We start from the raw sequence: 17,857 nt of genomic DNA on the forward strand, positions 1-17,857 counted from the left end.
CAACAAAATAAATAGCTCTAAGAGTGCTGACCTTTCCCTACGTATTATATCGGGGGTGTTAAATTCAAAGCCTGGTTGAGACTATTTTAAATAGTGATGCAGTGAAACCAAAATTATTGTCTGGTCTGGGCTCACAGGCCTTCTAAACCAGAAGAGCTACAAGAGCTCTCTGGAGAGTAAACATTCAAAGTACTGCTGAACTGCCACTTTCACCTTTAGGTTTCTGAGCAATGAGTGGAATTAGTTATTGATGTGCAATTTAGCACCAACATCAAAATTTTACCCATGGTGAAACAACATCCCAAGGAAAGATCAAAAACAAAATAAAAGGAAGTGGGAGGCCCTTGTGCCTTTATTTCCCACTTGCCCTTCCTCCAAAGTCTTTTTCTGCTTTATTCAGCACACATTCCAGAAGCAGTATATTTAAGAGTTCAGATAACAAGAACTTCCGACAGCTGCATTGCTCGTGATCAGATAACAACAGATGCAGTTTCCCCACCTTTTGTTCCCAGCATTGCCACTGGATGGTTGGCCTCTGTTGAGAAAAGCCAGAGCTGATTTTTGCTCCTCGCTTAGTTGAATGCTGCCAGATGTGTCACACATGAGCATCTCTCGAATCAGCTGAATCTGTCTTTCCTGCAGACCAAAGCAGAGTAAAACATCCTAACTAACCAGGGGAGAAAGCTTCACCTCAAATTTATGGGACGGGCAGACCAAAGACATTAAAATACAGCATTATGCAAATGAGCCTTCAGGAAGCCTGCTACACCAATAGCATATTAATTCACATCAAGCCCAGATTGCGTCTCTGATTTCTGACTGGTAAAATGAACTCCATCTAGAATAGTGGGCTTTCTGCTACAAGACTTTTGGGTCAAGCTGCTAATTCAAGACAGTATTGCAAAATGAGAGTCCCAAAATAGATTTCACATAGCAAAAACAATTTAGTGTCATTTTATCAGGACAATTATTGGCTTCCTCTATGGATCAAAGCAGCCACCCACCTTTCTAAATAGTGGAGCAAAATGCATTGAAATGGATACAAAGCTGTGACACACTGGAACCAGTCAATTTGAGCTTACTGAGGCATTTAACACTGTACCAAGATGGATTAGTGCCTCCTCATACAGGCTTTCCTTTGTACCATGACCCACCCTGGAACATCAAAATGATAGTGTTCTACCTTAGTCACATTGCTCAACTGGCAGATTAGATCTAGCCCCTTCCCCTGAACCAGGGGCAGTAATGATGGAAAACCTTAGAGTTGTCTTGCCTGTATCAATAACAAAGTACTAGCTATCGACAAAAGGATGAGGATACTCTAGGTGGCATGAGACATCAACATCTTGTGACAGATCAACATGCTAGGAATCCCCTGCCTAATTTTAATTCTTTAAATTCTCATCTGAAATCTATGAAGTTATAGTGTCAAGTCTAAAAGAGAAAAAATATTTTAATTTCAGTCTATGAAGAACAGGATTCCTATGCTGCAATTTCAGCTCCAGTCAAGGCCAAGTTGTCAACGGATAGATTGCTTTTAGTTCTTTAATGTGGAAGAGGAAACTGAGTATAACTGGCAGATGGAAACATGACCAGATGATGCTGCCCCCTCCCCCCACTGCCATAGTTCTGGCATAGAGAACAATACACACCAGCTTTTCACAGTCAGCCTCAGCTCGCTGTCTCCGTTTGATCTCGACATCCACCTGATTGCGTGCATGCTTCAGCTTAACATCCAGAGCACTACGCTCAGTCTCTGCTTTCATCAAAAGATCCTTGTACTTCCCCAGCTCGTGGTCTGTTCTCTGACACTTTTTACGGAAATCCTCAAAATCCTTTGCCAACTGGATGAATTCTAAGGAAAGTGGGAAACTTCAATAATTTGAGCACCAAACATATTACAAACGTTCTAATGACTGAGTCCTCTAGTCAGTTTTCCTCCAAATACATAATTAAGGGACCAGTGAAACTATAGGCAAAGCCAGCTGAAAATAACCAGGAGCAGATCTTGGATATATGTTCATCACCCTACATGACAGCTTTGTGGAGAGCAATTTCTGTTTCGATAGGCCACTTACTTTGGCTTAGCCAGTGGCATCTGCTATGGAGTAAGTAACTCATTAGTCACCTGGCTCCAGATGTACTATCAATACTGAAAGCTCCTGAGCAGAAGGCAATCAAAGGGGGATACCTTTGGGGCAGCTGTCAAGCACCAAGACAGTTACAGCTATAAAACAAAAACAGCCTCCTTTAGAGTCACACATTGCTGCGCCAGAGAGACGTTAAACAGCAAATTCAAATATAACTGTTGTAGTATGCTCCAATAGATGTAGATTAATATTATAGACATCTAGGCCTGCAATTCCATTCAACTATATAATTATACAAATATTGATTTGAAAGTAAAGAGCCAATTTGCTTGTGCCGTTTAACACTGCCCTGAAGGGTGGATAAACACTTTAGTGGGAAAGACACAGGAAGAACAGATCATACTAACTTTGGGTGAGTCACTGTTGGTGGAATGTGGACTCTTTCCACATGTCTGCAGAGAGCATCACTTCCAAGACGGTGCCTCAAAGCACGATAACCCTGGTGGCATTCATGTTTGCCACCTGCTATTGGCAAAGACTGTTCCACACTGCCTTCTATTTCCCAGTTACCCTCCATCAATTTCTATGCATCGCTCCCTACCACTACCATGATGGAAGTTCCCAAGGTGTACATCTGCACCTGGCCAAACTAACCCAGTTTATGGCTGAAACTAGGCCATAGGCACACAAAGCTAGCAGATTCTTGGGCAGTAAGGGCACTTTTCCTATTTGAATTTAACCTAAGAGCATAGAAACAATGAATATAGTGTCCTTTTTAAGCAGTCTTAATAATTTGACTAAATTTCAAACTTACAAATTAGGATGGGAATTCAATCTAGAGAAAGCAAGTCTTACACATAAGGACACTTCAGTTTGTAACAAATGACCAGTTTTAAGCAGACTAGGATCTAGTTATCTTAGACAATAAAAGTATCAAAGATAGATATAGATATAGATATATAGATATAACTACAATTCAAATAGCTTTAGAGAGTATGTTGGTTTTGTTAACAGTTTAGAATAAATAACTAAATTTTTTCCTTCTTAAAGAAAAAGAAAACAGGGCAGCCCGGGTGGCTCAGCAGTTTAGCGCCGCCTTCCGCCCAGGGCGTGATCCTGGAATCCCACATCGGGTTCCCTGCATGGGGCCTGCTTCTCTCTCTGCCTGTGTCTCTGCCTCTTTCTATGTGTGGGTCTCTCATGAATGAATAAATAAAATCTTAAAAAAAAAAAAAAGAAAGAAAGAAAACAATATATCTTTTTGCAAATTTAACTATTTCAACAATGTAGCTTAATAAAAAAATTTTTTAAAGAGCTGGTTCTTAGCCATGTTCACTCTGGCAATTCGTCAAGTACTGCACTTACGATTTGTATACTTTTCTAATGTATGTAATAGTACTTCAATTTCATAAAAATAAAGAACAAGAAATATACTTTTCTTTTTTTTTATAAATTTGTTTCTTATTGGTGTTCAATTTGCCAACATATAGAATAACACCCTGTGCTCATCCCATCAATTGCCCACCTCAGTGCCAGTCACCCCCACCCAAGAAATATACTTTTCAACTACACATCTAAAAACTTTCTAGCTCCACACTGTGGTCAATTAAATGTTTCTGAATATAGTACTGCACACACACTCAAATATTTACTGAACTGAAAAACAATTTTGAGAATGAAAAGATTTCCATTGGACCTAATTTTGCTCTTTAGGACACTCCTTGATAAGCCTTATTAAATTTGGGTTTTAATCCCTATTCGTTGTTAATTGGCATATGTTATAGGTCTAACTGGATTGGACCATGGAACTCAAACCAAAGAGAGTATCAGTTCATTTCCAGAAAAGAATTCCTATTTTAATAGTATGAATGATTCAATTACTAGTTCAACTTAGTGTATGTTAGACCAAAACCAGAACATCTGCTAAGATGTTAACCAGAACTATTTACTTATGTATAAATCTGTTAAGAAATAAGTTTGCCAGAATGGGTCAAAATGGCACGTTAGATGACAGACCAAGAAAAATTCTGATACTGGAGATCAATAAGCATCACACTTTTGGGGTCAGTTTGTGAATCACAATTCAAATTTGGTACTAGCCCCTGTCATGAAGTACACATTCAAAAGATTTATTAAATTCAAATTATCTCCTTTAAAAAGTTATGTATATATTAAACTATGAAATGCATCTATCAAAAGAGAGATAAGGGAAATTTCCTTAAAACAAATTGGGGATAATCTCTGATTCGTTAGAAACAAAACAAAAAAACCCCAAGATCTGGTTCACAGCTCAGCAAATAGATTAAAACCGCCTCATAGATCTTGCTTTCTCAGCTCACTCCTCCTCGGGCCTCTGCACAGCCTCTACTTCCCTTTGTCTTCCCCACCATTCTCTAAGCTTTTTTTTTTTTTTTTTAATTAATTTTTATTGGTGTTCAATTTACCAACATACAGAAAAACACCCAGTGCTCATCCCGTCAAGTGTCCACCTCAGTGCCCGTCACCCATTCCCCTCCAACACCCGCCCTCCTCCCCTTCCACCACCCCTAGTTCGTTTCCCCGAGTTAGGAGTCTTTATGTTCTGTCTCCCTTCCTGATATTTCCCAACATTTCTTTTCCCTTCCTTTATATTCCCTTTCACTATTATTTATATTCCCCAAATGAATGAGAACATACACTGTTTGTCCTTCTCCGATTGACTTATTTCACTCAGCATAATACCCTCCAGTTCCATCCACGTTGAAGCAAATGGTGGGTATTTGTCGTTTCTAATTGCTGAGTAATATTCCATTGTATACATAAACCACATCTTCTTTCTAAGCTTCTTAAGGGCAAGGGGGCAGTGTCTCTTATCTCCAGTACCTTGTAGCACATAATAGGCACTTAAATATTCATTGCACAAATAAATGAAGAATTGAAGTTCAGATCAAATTTAAACTCCAGGCATCCAAGTCCACCTCACCAGTCTATTCAAACTTACCTCCCTCCCACCACTACACAATACCCTTTCTTGTCCCTGCTCCCAGAACAGACCCATGCTTATTTCTGCCTTCTCCCTTGTGACCAAGCTGTGTACTCCAAACAGAATGCTCTACCTACACTCTTCTTTATGTATCCATTCTTCTAGTCCCATCTGTTCTATGAATCCTTTCCTAATCTGTTTGTTCCACATTACATTTTTCTATACTTCCCAAGAGCATGTATTTTGACACTTGTATTATCTTGTTTCATAAGAAACCTATCTCTGAAACTTAAATACCATAATCTTCCATGAAGACTACCATGTCATATACACTGTAGTTTTCACCTACTGTATATAGCATAACAAACCTACCATTGTGTTGGCACACAACAGGTACCTGATACAGTTATATTTATTCCCAATTTACACACCAACAACATAAAAAAAGTTCGGGCAGCTCATGATAAAATAAAAACAGGAGATAAAGGGGCACCTGGGTGGTTCAGTGGTTGAGTGTCTGCCTTTGGCTCGGGTCGTGATCCCAAAGTCCTGGGATCAAGTCCTGCATCGGGCTCCCCATAGGGAAGCCTGCTTCTCCCCCTGCCTGTGTCTCTCTGTCTCTCTCTCTGTCTCTCATGAATAAATAAAATCTCCTAAAAAAAAAAAAAAAAAAAAAAGAGAGAGAGAGAGAGAGATAAAAACAATGTAGACTGGGGAAATCAAAGATAACTAGGTTATTAAAAGTCATTTTATTTGAATATTAACCTTCACTCTGATCTGGCAGGAACCTTGGACTTCGCTAAAAACAACAAACCTATATAAAAAGGAGAGAGAAGAATGAAGTGACTGATGAAAGACAAGAACAAGGAGTCAGGATACTTAACCATAGGAGGAATTCCTAGGATTTAAGAAGAGGACAGAGACTGAGATGGTTGCAGAAAGAAGACTCTAGAAATCTGGAAAACACAAAGCCACTCTATTTCCTCAAAAGCCAACATTCCAAGTCAGGAATTTAGAGAGGGAGGCAAAAACATACCACTATTTTATAACAGAAATCAATGGGAAGATAGAAATGTGTTTATAAAACAAGGATACCTGTAAAAATAAGTATCTTTTTTTTGGCATAATTACTTCCAAAGTATTTTCACAACTAGTATCTCGTTTTATCCCCAAATGCTCACAGCACTCCCACAAAGAAGATAAAGACATTTGAATTCTTATTTTACAGATGGAGAAACAGATACAGAAATAAGTTAAAAGCCTGCACTAGTTATTTAGACTCCAAACCTCAGATTCCTCCCTCTGCCCCCATATCCTATTGGCTGTCTCCTCCTAGAGATCTTATTAATCACAGTCTCTTCTATTCCATTTTTCCTTATGTCCATCTTCACAAACACCATTCGAGTTAGGTAGGGCTCCTTCTGACTCTTCCCTGAGCTATGGCAACCACATCCTCATTAGTCTCTCAGACTCTACCTCTGCCAGGGTCATCTTCCAAAAGCTCTGCTGATTATGCCACTCCCCCTACTCCTACTCCCCTCAAGCCCCACACCCGCTTGCCTCCATCCTAATTGCCCTCTCTCACCTGTGTCTGTTGGGACCTTACCCTACATCTACAGCTATACTCAAACCCTACTTTTATCCATGAAGCCATTTAGTCAGTCATTCCTTTCCCTCAACTCAACGTGTGCTAGAAGCTGTTTTAGGTTCTCACTAAATATTTGCTGAATGAGCCTGAATTTTAAGATCTCTTATTCAATACTCTTCCCCACTGGGTTCCAAAGTAATCCATCTTCTGAGATGATGTGACCTCAAAGAGAAACCTAATTAGTATGCCATCATGGTAACTGAGCTGGTATCGGATGATAGGGCCATGCAACAACTACTGAGAGAAAAAATAGAGTTTTAAAGGCCTGTAAGTGGATAAGAGCTATTAAAAACATCAAATTAAAAAAAATGCTGAATGGCATAAGCAAGACACCATGCTAAGTATTGTGAAGATCTAAAAAACTAAAAAATAAAAGTTGAAGATGCAGTTCTTACATTACTTTTATGCCAATGAGGCTGACTTAAGAGCAATGCTTACTAAATTAGATATTAATGAAAATCTGAAATAGAAGAGAATGGCAACCCAAAGAAAAGCTGATAAAAAATAATTCCCTGGGCAGCCTGGGTGGCTCAGCGGTTAAGCGCCTGTCTTCAGCCCAGGGCATGATCCTGGAGTCCCAGGATCAAGTCCCACGTCAGGCTCCCTGCATGGAGCCTGCTTCTCCCTCTGCCTGTGTGTGTGTGTGTGTGTGTCTGTGTCTCTCATGAAAAAATAAATAAAATCTCTTAAAAAAATAATTCCCTTAGATCACGTAAGTCAGGGCCATCAGCCCCACCTCTTTTCTCACTAATCTACCTCCCAGACCACTGTTCTATCACCACCTCCTTTTCCTCCCTAGCTTTCTATCTACCCAATTTCAACCCTTTCTAAGAATCAAATATATGACACAGATGAAGGCAGATGAATAGTCCCTTCTTCAAAATGAAATTTTGACATTTTTCTTCTCAACTGAAAATATTTTATAGCACAGAGGGAAAGCCCAGGAAAAAAAATGCAGACAACTACTACTCTAAAGAAAGAAGTAATATCCTCGGAACTTCAGATTTTACTCAGTTCATAGTATGAAAGTGATATTGGCAACCCATACCAAGTATTCAAGGGAAAGAGAATCTTGATAATGAAAGAAATCTGGGCAAACCCATTTAAGAACTATAGGAAAAAAGTGACCAGTTAGAATGAGTGTCCATTAAGCTTTGACCATGGATAAGTGACTATCACATTCTTTTTAGAAAGCCCCAATGAAAAACAATTTTAAGACTGGAACACACTTCAGCTTTGTAGAAAACCAAAATCTGAAATCTGTTTTTTCTCTTCACACAGGCCAGCTCAGGATGACTTACGGAGTTCATTTCCTTCACTGAGAAGCTCCACCCGGCGTACAAGCTGCTCAAACAGATTCCGCAAATTCAGCATCGTCGTATCCATCTTTCTGCCAAGAAATCAAATATACATTAGGGGTCCAGCCTTCTCCCCCAGACAAAAGATTCAGTAGCAATCCAATACAGCCATCAGTGACTAACATCTGGACTCTTCCATTTGTAGCTATCATTATAAGGATCTCAAGCCAACAATCGGTCTTGTATAATCTTTATTATAAAAACAAAGTCGGAATGTTTAACACTCATTTGAAAATCAGAGAAGCATTTCAGACCTCCAAATATAACACCCCTTCCTGCCTACTTCTTTTCCTCCACTCTGCAATCACTCTGGAGCTGCAAGGAAAGCAATTAGGGACAAGCATGTCAGTTGATTACTAGGTAACCAACTACAAAATGTGGTTCTTAGTCTATTGATTAATATAACGCTTTTGCCACTTTAATCCTTCTGGACTTTGAAGCCCTTCAACGTAACTTAAAAGGTTTATTTTTAATTTCATTTTTAGCTAGTACCCCTATTGCAACTGCCTTTTAAAACGCAGGACATGGTCAGCACATTTCCTACCAACGGCACAGATGACGTCACACAAGTGATTAAGTGAGGAAATCGCCAGCTCAGCAGCACAAGAATTATTTCTGTAATGCAGGGCTCTCTGCTGGCCTGTGTGCAGGGACTATGTCTAATAAATTTATACTAAGTATAGGCAAAGGATTATGTTGTACCACATTCTGGCACCAAGGAGACAATACACCACCTTCACAGTTAGAAGGGCAAAGGAAAAAAATCATTTGCTACTGGGTTCTATATAGTGAATTTCAGGCTTCATATTTCCCCCCAAAGACCTGCTGATATTACATTAAAAACGGTGTCCTTGGGATGCCTGGGTGGCTCAGCAGTTGAGCGTCTGCCTTTGGCCCAGGGTGTGATTCAAGGGTTCAGGATCGAGTCCCGCATCAGGCTCCTTGCAGGGAGCCTGTCTTCCTCTGCCTGTGTCTCTGCCTCTCTCTGTCTCTCATGAATAAATAAATAAAATCTTAAAAAAAAAAAAAATGGTGTCCTTACAGACAGTTCTATTCTTTTTTTTTTTTTTTAATTTTTATTTATTTATGATAGTCACAGAGCGAGAGAGAGAGAGGCAGAGACACAGGCAGAGGGAGAAGCAGGCTCCATGCACCCGGAGCCTGATGTGGGATTCGATCCCGGGTCTCCAGGATCGCGCCCTGGGCCAAAGGCAGGCGCCAAACCGCTGCGCCACCCAGGGATCCCAAAAACTGAATGTCTTTAGAAACACCATTGGATTCTTTTTTTTTTTTTTCCCCCACCATTGGATTCTTATGTTTCTCCAAGTCCTCCTTCAACATTCTAGTCCAGGTCCTTAGTTCATGCATCTAAATTAAATTTTAAGAACTCTTTTATGAAGGTTTAGTTATTTTACAACGTTTAGAAGATTGTATCAGAAGCTATGAGGGCAGTACAGGGGGAAAAAAAACAACAAAGGACAAAGGAATATATAAACATAAAGATATTCTCTACTAAATGCTACAGTTATTCATTTGTACTCAAATGATGATTGGTCTAATAGCCAAAAAGCTTTCAATTCCAAGCTTGGAGGCAACATATACCTGAATCAGGGCCGGAAACCAAGATTTCAAATGGCAATGTATCTGTTCCAAGCTACATAATCACAGCAAGCTGCTAAGCAACCAGACTAACAAATTTATTACAAAGATCTTTCTCTAAACTAAGAACAAAACTAAAAGAATAGCATTAAAACTGACAGGAAGAGATCTAGAAGTCATGGAGATGCCCATGGGTTTAACAGTATGACAAAACAGGCAATATATACCCAAATGCTACGGGGCAGGAACAGGGCATTCAGTAGTTTACTTAAATGATAATTTCCTTTGGCTCCAGTAAAAATGGGAAGAGACTGATCAGTTTTAATATACGGCACTGATTTCCATTATCTCAGCACTCACCTATATATTCTGAGACTGTAAGGCAGTGAATTCAGTACATAGGAAAACCTCTAACTGCCCAAGAATGCAGAAAAGGAAGATTGCACAGTGCAACTAGAGTATTAAAAACTGATTGTTAAAAAAAAAAAATCACGATTGTTGTTTTAAATGACAATACAACCTCATCCTTTGTCCCCTTTAAAAGAAATCCTCACATTTTCTCAAGTTCCTCTAGCCCATTATTCTTCTTGCCTGTGTTTTGTGCATACCATTCCCTAGAGTGAGGGTTGGGGGGGCGGGGGCGGGTGGAGAGTTGGCTCTTGAAAACAACCAGATTCCTAAAAAGACTAAAGACACAGAGAACCTACCTGGGGACATCTCCTCATCTTAGTAACAGTTATCGCATACAACTATCTCCATCTACTACATTATGCTTCAAATATGATGCCTAGTCCCCAGGAGACAGTTGTTTAACTGAACTCCCAGTGCTCTGTTATAAAACAGAGGTAAGTAAACCTTAACTGTCAGACCATCAGAGTCTCCAGATTTAGAGTTTTATGAAGGGTTTTTGGATTTTTTTTTTTCTATTCTTCCCTCTCAACACCAGAGATTCCCTGAAATTCAATCCTCCAATCTGTTAAAGAACTTATCAAACTATCCCATGTTAGTCATTACAGCTTTCCAGATGATCACCCATTCCTCCTTGGCCTCTCTCCTAACCCAGTCCTATAGTTCTCGGTTTGCTTGGGGTGCCCTGGAGGTGAAGCAGGATTCTGAGATTTTGTTCTAGCCTTCCCCATTCATTATATATTAGCAACTACTCTACCAACTGACTTACCCTATTGACTCCCAATTTTGATTTCCTTATCATTCACTCCGTTTCAAACCTCAGAATCACCTTAAGTTACTCCCTTTCAGACAAGTATGATTACCCATGGATTTTCCTCTCATGTTTTCTATCCATCCCCTAATTGTTGGCAGGCTGTCATCACTCACTTCAACTGGCCTTTGCTCAGCTGACACTCAGACACATAAACCTTGCACTCTAACTTTACCACATTTCTATCCTATATCCCAGGTAGACTATACATGAGAGCAGAAACCTTACCTTTGGCACTATTGAAACCAAGTAACACTCGGTATTTTTTTTTTTTTGGTATTTAAAAATAAATATTTGATGGGGTGTCTGGCTGGCTCAGTCAATAGAACATGCTACTCTTGATCTCGGGGGTCATGAGTGGGAGCCCCATGTTGGGCATAGTTTATTAAATAAATAAATGAATGAAATCAGAGGATACATACATACACCCATGATCCTATGGTCAAAAGAATTTCCATTCCATCTGAACATCAATGTATAATACTGATGAAAACTGAATCAACAGTTTTAAAAAGGGGTGGTTTGGACAGAAGCCCTGGAATAAAGTTTGAGTTCTTCTATTTGCTAGTATAACCTGGGATAAGTCAAATTCTGAGACTCATTTATAAGGGGGAACAATAACACCTGGCCTATTTACCTCACAGAGCATCATCGATTCATGTAGGTATAAGTTTTATAATGTAAAAATCGAACCTTACTATTAAAAGTGGGTATGACATTTTTTTTGTTTTTTGTTTTGGTCTGATAGTTATTGTTTACATCCTACCACGTGATTACCAAATCATAGCTGGAACCCAGACCAAGAAGAATGGAGAAGATAGCAAAATTTGACCAGGTCTAGGCTCTTTGGCAAGCTGTCTTACACGAGGCTTGTAGCATCCGAGAATAGCTTTTCCTCTAACACAGGTTTACTTAGGGTAATCCAAAAACGGCACTAGCAAAATATAATCCTCTTCTCTTTATATGCCAGGGGACTATGTATTTTTATTAATGTTCTATAGAAGTGACATTCAGGAATTATTTATAGATGACAAAAATATCTTTCTGCATCAGTACTAACTCTGATATCTCAGCCAAATTGTAACTCAAACAGCTAAAATTTACTCATCCTATTCAATGTCAATTAAAAATGGTCTTAATTTTTCTGTTGGGTCACATTTTCCACCCACATGAATACTCCTTTATTTCTCCCCCTTTATTATTTAGCTCCATAGCTAGGAGATACACTAATGTGAAAGGAAACAAAAACAAAGTCATATTGTAGTACATTGCTTTGCAGCTGTAAAACAGCTGTCACTTTTCACTACAGAGGCGGCTGCCTTTTGGGAAAGCTGAAATGATCTGCGTGTAGCAAGGAAATCAGTTTGCGGAGCACTTTAAACAAAAAGGTGTTAGAGAATCTCAGCTGTTATTGATGAGAAGCCCCAGAGGTGGAGAAGTCACTATGTTACAGATTCCCAATCTGTGAGTATCCCTGAGGGAGCAATTTCACATCACCAGGAAAGAGTCTCAGCTTGATGTGATTGCTTTGAGTCCCCAATTTAATTTCAATCACCCAGCCAAGAGACAGACATCGTCCTTCAGAATAACAGACTATTACAGATCTTAACTGCAGAGTATCCTGGGAAAAGTCTCTATCCTCTTCTTCCTCCTAGAAACAACATTATTAAGAGACCCATACATCACGTTTTAGATGCACCAAGGGTGCTAACTAAATATTGTAAGACAAAGCAATGGAAGGTTGCCTGAGTTTTTCAGGAAACAGTTTTAATGAAAAACATTCTCGCAAACTAAATCTGGAGATTCCCAAGAATTCAGCAATACAGGTTTTCCACTGCCAAAGAAAACCATTCCCTAAGACAGTCTCAATACAAGATTCTTTCATATGAAAGTATTTCAGAGCAATTCTTTTTCCTGAAAGTCCAGCTTCTGCTTCACTGTATCGGAAGCCTCTACACAACTGGCAGACAGAAGGATTATCTTGAAACCAAATGCTCTTATGAACAAATGAACTGCAGAAAGAGTAAACAGAATGTTCTCAGTCCAAGGTGAATGAAGACTACCAAGAGACGAGTTGATTATTATGTCTCAGAAAATTATCACTAGCTTAGTATACTTAGTAAAGTTCTTTTTCCTTCTTATTCTGTGAATTCTTCCCATTCTTCAGTGTTCCGTTCCTCAAGGTCTAGTGTCTTCCCAATTCACTAAAGCATTCCCTAACAGTTTCAGTCAAAATTACCCCTATTGTCAATAGCACTCATTTGACAAAGATAGGGCACTGCTTCACACTCTGAATTTTCTAAGTTCAAAAAAATTAATGTTTTTAATAGTGAAACTAAAACCTCATCACTCTAATTACCTGCATCTCCTTATCTAAACTTTGCCCATTATATACTCATATCTCACAATATTGCAATCATAGATATAATTTTGTGTTTTGCTTTTCTCTATCATGTTTCCATTAAGTTACAAAAAGTGGATTAACAATTAGTTGACCATTCTGTTCTTTGGATATGTGTGGAACTTCCAGTTTTCCAGTTACATTTACATGGAATCTCCTGCATGGTCACTCCCTCATCTCCTTCAGGGATATATTCAAATGTCATTTTCACAGTGAGGTCTTTCCTAACTACCCACTTTTCAATTGCAGCCTTTAACCCTAACACTTCTCTGCTTTATTTTCCTCCAAAGTACTTATCTCCATCTAACATATTTATATATTAACTTATTTGCTGGGGATCCCTGGGTGGCTCAGTGGTTTAGCGCCCGCCTTCGGCCCAGGGCGTGATCCTGGAGTCTCCGGATAGAGTTCCACATTGAGCTCCCTGAATAGAGCCTGCTTCTCCCTCTGCCTGTGTCTCTGCCTCTCTGTGTGTCGCCCATGAATAAATAAATAAAATCTTAAAAAAAAAAAAAAAAACTTATTTTATTCTCTGCCTCAACAGTTTAAGTTCCAAGAAGCCACTGATTTTTGTCTGTTTTGTTCATGGCTGAGCCCCTAGTACCCTGAATAGTGCCTGACATTTGGCAAATGATTAATAGACATTCCCTGAATGAATGAACATCACTGTGAACAGTTTTGTTTTGTTTTGTTTTCTTCTCTTTAGGTGGCTGGATTCCCTAGAACAGTTTTCCAAGGCTGGGATTACTATATTGCGGGGTAAAAACCTCTCCGAGCTCTTGATAAACGTTGCCAAAATATTATCTAAAAGGGCTGTACTACTGTACAGTATGCTCAACAGCGCAGAGGCCTAGTAGATTCACCAGTGTTAAGTCTTAAGCTCCATTGGCCTGAACAAAGCGCCAGCTCTTTGAAAGCTAAAGAAGACTGTCTGGGGGGCAGCCTGGGTGGCTCAGCGGTTTAGCACCGCCTTCATTCCAGGGCGTGATCCTGGAGACTCGGGATCCAGTCCCACGTCGGGGTCCCTGCATGGAGCCTGCTTCTCCCTCCGCCTGTGTCTCTCATGAATAAATAAATAAAATCTTAAAAAAAAAAAAAAGAGAGAAAAGAAAAAGACTGTCTTGTACTTACATTATGCACTGAGTACCTGTTGCATACTTAAGCTACAGGAAAGGCGCCTTCTCTAAACCCTTTCAATAACTCAAAAAGCTCACCCTACACATTCAAGAGAATGATAACGACAATTCTTAAAAAAAAAAAAAAAAAAGGGAAAAAGGCTTATCTTCTCACCCACCCTACGTTGCTAGACACTCCCTCCGCCTGCGAGCGAAAATCCAGTGGAGAGAGACACCTACGTGGAACCGTACAAGTTAAGGCCCAGCGCTGTTCCTAAAGCTAAGACTTAGGATGGGGCGGGCGGGATGCCACGGCCTCGGCCAGCGCACCTGGACACGCACAGCCCACAGGGAGAGGCTCCACTTCAAGCCGCCCCGGCCTCTCAAACACACACCAGGCCTCCTCCCTGCCCCCAAGCCCTGGCTTCCGCCCAAGAGAAAGTGTTACCCCCACCCGCTCCCGGCCTCGTTCTCCAGTGCGAGTCCCCTCTCCGGGGGTGGGTCCCGCCCCAAAAAGATGCCCCCGGCTTCCCGCAATACACAGCGAGGAGAGAGAAGCCCTCCGCGGGGAGCCCCGGGGGCGGGCTGCCGACGCCGGTCCCCTCCTGAACCCGCCGCGGCCCCGGCTCACCCCCGGGGACACTCCCCCTCCTACCGCAAGCCCGGAGCCGGACGCACCTGCTCTCGCAGTCCCCGGCGCCCACCTAGCCGGGTCCGCCCGCCCCGACCCGGCCCGACCTGGGCCGCCCTGGGCCGCCTTCCACTCGCTCCCCTCCGCGCCTCACCCAACGGCAGAGCAGCACCGCGCCTCCGCTCGGGTTTGAAATCCTGCACCAACCAATCACAGAGAAATTTATTCCTCCCGCGCTGGCCCTCGTCGCTGCGACGCACGCCCCAGCGCCCCCGAGTGGGGAGGGGAAAGGCCAGCACCGCGCATGCGCGTGCTGACGAGACGACGCCAAAGGCAGCCATTTTGACTAAGGTTAACAGACGGGCGGGGGCGTTGTTTGTTTTTAGGGTCTCCCCCCAGCCCGGATCCCTTTCCTGAAGCCGTTCAGGATACCATGTTGACTAAGGGCAAAGGAGGGGCCGGCCGGGTAGCGCAGCGGTTTGGCGCCGCCTTCCGCCAAGGGCGTGACCCTGGAGATGCGGAATCGAGTCCCACGGCGGGCTCCCTGCATGGAGCCTGCTTGTGTCTCTGCCTCTCTCTCGTCTCTGTGTCTCTCATGAATAAATAAATAAAAATAAGGGCAAATGATACTTCTTGAGTGCGGATTATGCTCGGCCTTGCTGTTTCCCCCAGGCAGGAAAATAGGGCTTTTGGAAACTGTCAATTGAACAGTGCCAGGTCTCGCTGTTCAATAGGAAGAATTCCGGAAGGAGATAGAACAGCAGTCATTTGTAACCATATTTACTGAGCTATATAATGCCTTCATTCACGGATGCATTCATCCAGGTTTTTATTTGACACGCATTTATTGGGAGCCCTAAATTCGTAACAAGTGGTCTACTAGGTATCAGAAAAATACAGATGATACGATCTCTGCTTTCCAGTAGCCAAGAATGGAGGAGACAGCTGGGGGTGTGGGGGGGAGGAATAAATGCAAAATAAAAGTGCTATAATTCTGTTTAATAAATGTTCACTTAGCACTTGGCATTGTGCTAAGCACAGAGCTTTCTTAAGTCGTCGTGCAGATTCACAGTGAGAAATACATTTGACATTACAGCCAAGTATCACAGAATTCCGCTCATCCTTCTACAGTGCGATGTACTGAACTTCTCTAGTCTCCCCCCTCCCCCCCCTTGTTATCAGTCCTCTCTACGTCTTTGAATTCATTACTGAATAATGAGTGGCTACCCGCAATCTGAAAAAATACTGGCCAAGGCATACAGGAAGCAGCGTGTTTTAAAGGAAAGGTCACAGGTTTCATAACCAGAAAACTTGACTCCATTTAAACAAATACCATTGGAGCTCTTTTGCGCAGCAGGCATACCACTGAACCACTTGTATTATCACTTTGTAACCCTTCTTGTACTTCGTGTTCTCCAACTATAAAACAGAAATAATAGTACTATCCCTGTGTCACAGGTTTATTCCCAGAGCAAACTGTGTCTAGAACACTATTCAAGTTTACACTTTATAGAAGCTGTAATACATATTGTTATTAATATTATTTTTTAAAGATTTTATTTATTTATTCATGAGAGAAACAGAGAGAGAGAGAGAGGCAGAGACACAGGCAGAGGGAGAAGCAGGCTCCATGCAGGGAGCCTGACGTGGGACACGATCCGGGGTCTCCGGGATCACGCCCTGGGCTGAAGGCGGTGCTAAACCACTGAGCCACCCGGGCTGCCCTGTTATTAATATTATTAGGGAAGATATAAAGAAAGTAAATATTAACTCTACATTATTATACCACTTTATCCTTCCCACAACCCTTTAAGGTCAAGAGTACTCATTGTTGCATTGGTCTGGGCCTCCTTAGACCCCTATCCTATGGTAAGTATGAGGACACAATATGTGTAAAGTGAGTTAGAAGTACAGATGAAGAAGCAATTAATCCTATCTGGGGAGTGGGAGTGTTCGAAAAGCCTACAGAGACTTGATGTCTGAGCTAGGACTTGAAATGTGAATAGGAATTTACCAGATACAAGGGGGTGGCACATTCCTAGCAATGGGAGGATCCTGTGACCTCTCAGGAATGAGTCATGTGTATATTTAATAAATACACAAGCAAACAATTTATGAAGGTTTAGGGCTATGAAGGAACATTTACCTTAACACTCAGGTGACATTGGGGGTTCAGTGGGTATGAGGCCTTCTTTTTTTTTTTTTTTTTTTTTTTTATTTATTTATGATAGTCACAGAGAGAGAGAGAGAGAGAGAGAGAGAGAGGCAGAGACATAGGCAGAGGGAGAAGCAGGCTCCATGCACCGGGAGCCTGATGTGGGATTCGATCCCGGGTCTCCAGGATCGCGCCCTGGGCCAAAGGCAAGCGCCAAACCACTGCGCCACCCAGGGATCCCGGTATGAGGCCTTCTTAGGCAACTTTGGCTTGAGGAGGAAAAGAGGCAGCTGCAGCTGGTAAAGTATGTAGAGACTAGACCAGGAAGGAATTGGACTTGTCCTATAACAGACACATGACAAGACAATGGGATTTAGTCAGACTTTGACTAGGTTTGCATTTTACATGGGTCATATGCTCAGCTGGCATGGAGGATTGCCTAAGAGGGAAAAATCTGAAAGTAAAAAGACTCTTCCTGTGCCATTAGGGGAAAAAAAAAAAAGACATGAGCCAAATTAGGCCAGTGGCAGGAGGGATGGTAAGGAGGGGCAGATGGGAAAGATATTCACTCAAGGAAGTGCATTTATTAAATGATTGGACCTAATGATTGGAAAGAGAGAAGAGGGTGTGAAATGACTCAGCTTTCTTCCTCTCCCTTTCACCTCTTGTCCAGTTACTG

The 17,857-nt window shown here is 41.5% G+C and overlaps 1 protein-coding gene across 9 annotated transcripts in view; it reads right to left on the reverse strand.

The window, feature by feature from the left end:
* The window catches only part of RACGAP1 (Rac GTPase activating protein 1), a 28,368-nt gene extending 13,070 nt beyond the window's left edge, over positions 1–15,298 (reverse strand). For 2 of the 9 annotated variants that reach the window (XM_041735354.1, XM_041735350.1), the window contains exons 1-4: positions 15,071–15,225; positions 8,002–8,090; positions 1,653–1,855; positions 500–636 (exon numbers count right to left, since the gene is read on the reverse strand). In XM_041735354.1, the coding sequence (XP_041591288.1) occupies positions 500–636; positions 1,653–1,855; positions 8,002–8,086 (425 nt within the window). In that variant the 5' untranslated portion in view covers positions 8,087–8,090; positions 15,071–15,225. Of the gene's footprint in view, positions 1–499; positions 637–1,652; positions 1,856–8,001; positions 8,091–15,070 lie in introns of all 9 variants that reach the window. The other 7 variants (XM_041735351.1, XM_041735353.1, XM_041735352.1 and 4 more) reach the window with 7 other exon arrangements.
* Between the last annotated feature and the right edge of the window lie 2,559 nt (positions 15,299–17,857).

This window comes from Vulpes lagopus, chromosome 21 (assembly GCF_018345385.1).
Source record: "Vulpes lagopus strain Blue_001 chromosome 21, ASM1834538v1, whole genome shotgun sequence".
Classification (NCBI taxonomy): Eukaryota; Metazoa; Chordata; class Mammalia; order Carnivora; family Canidae; genus Vulpes; species Vulpes lagopus.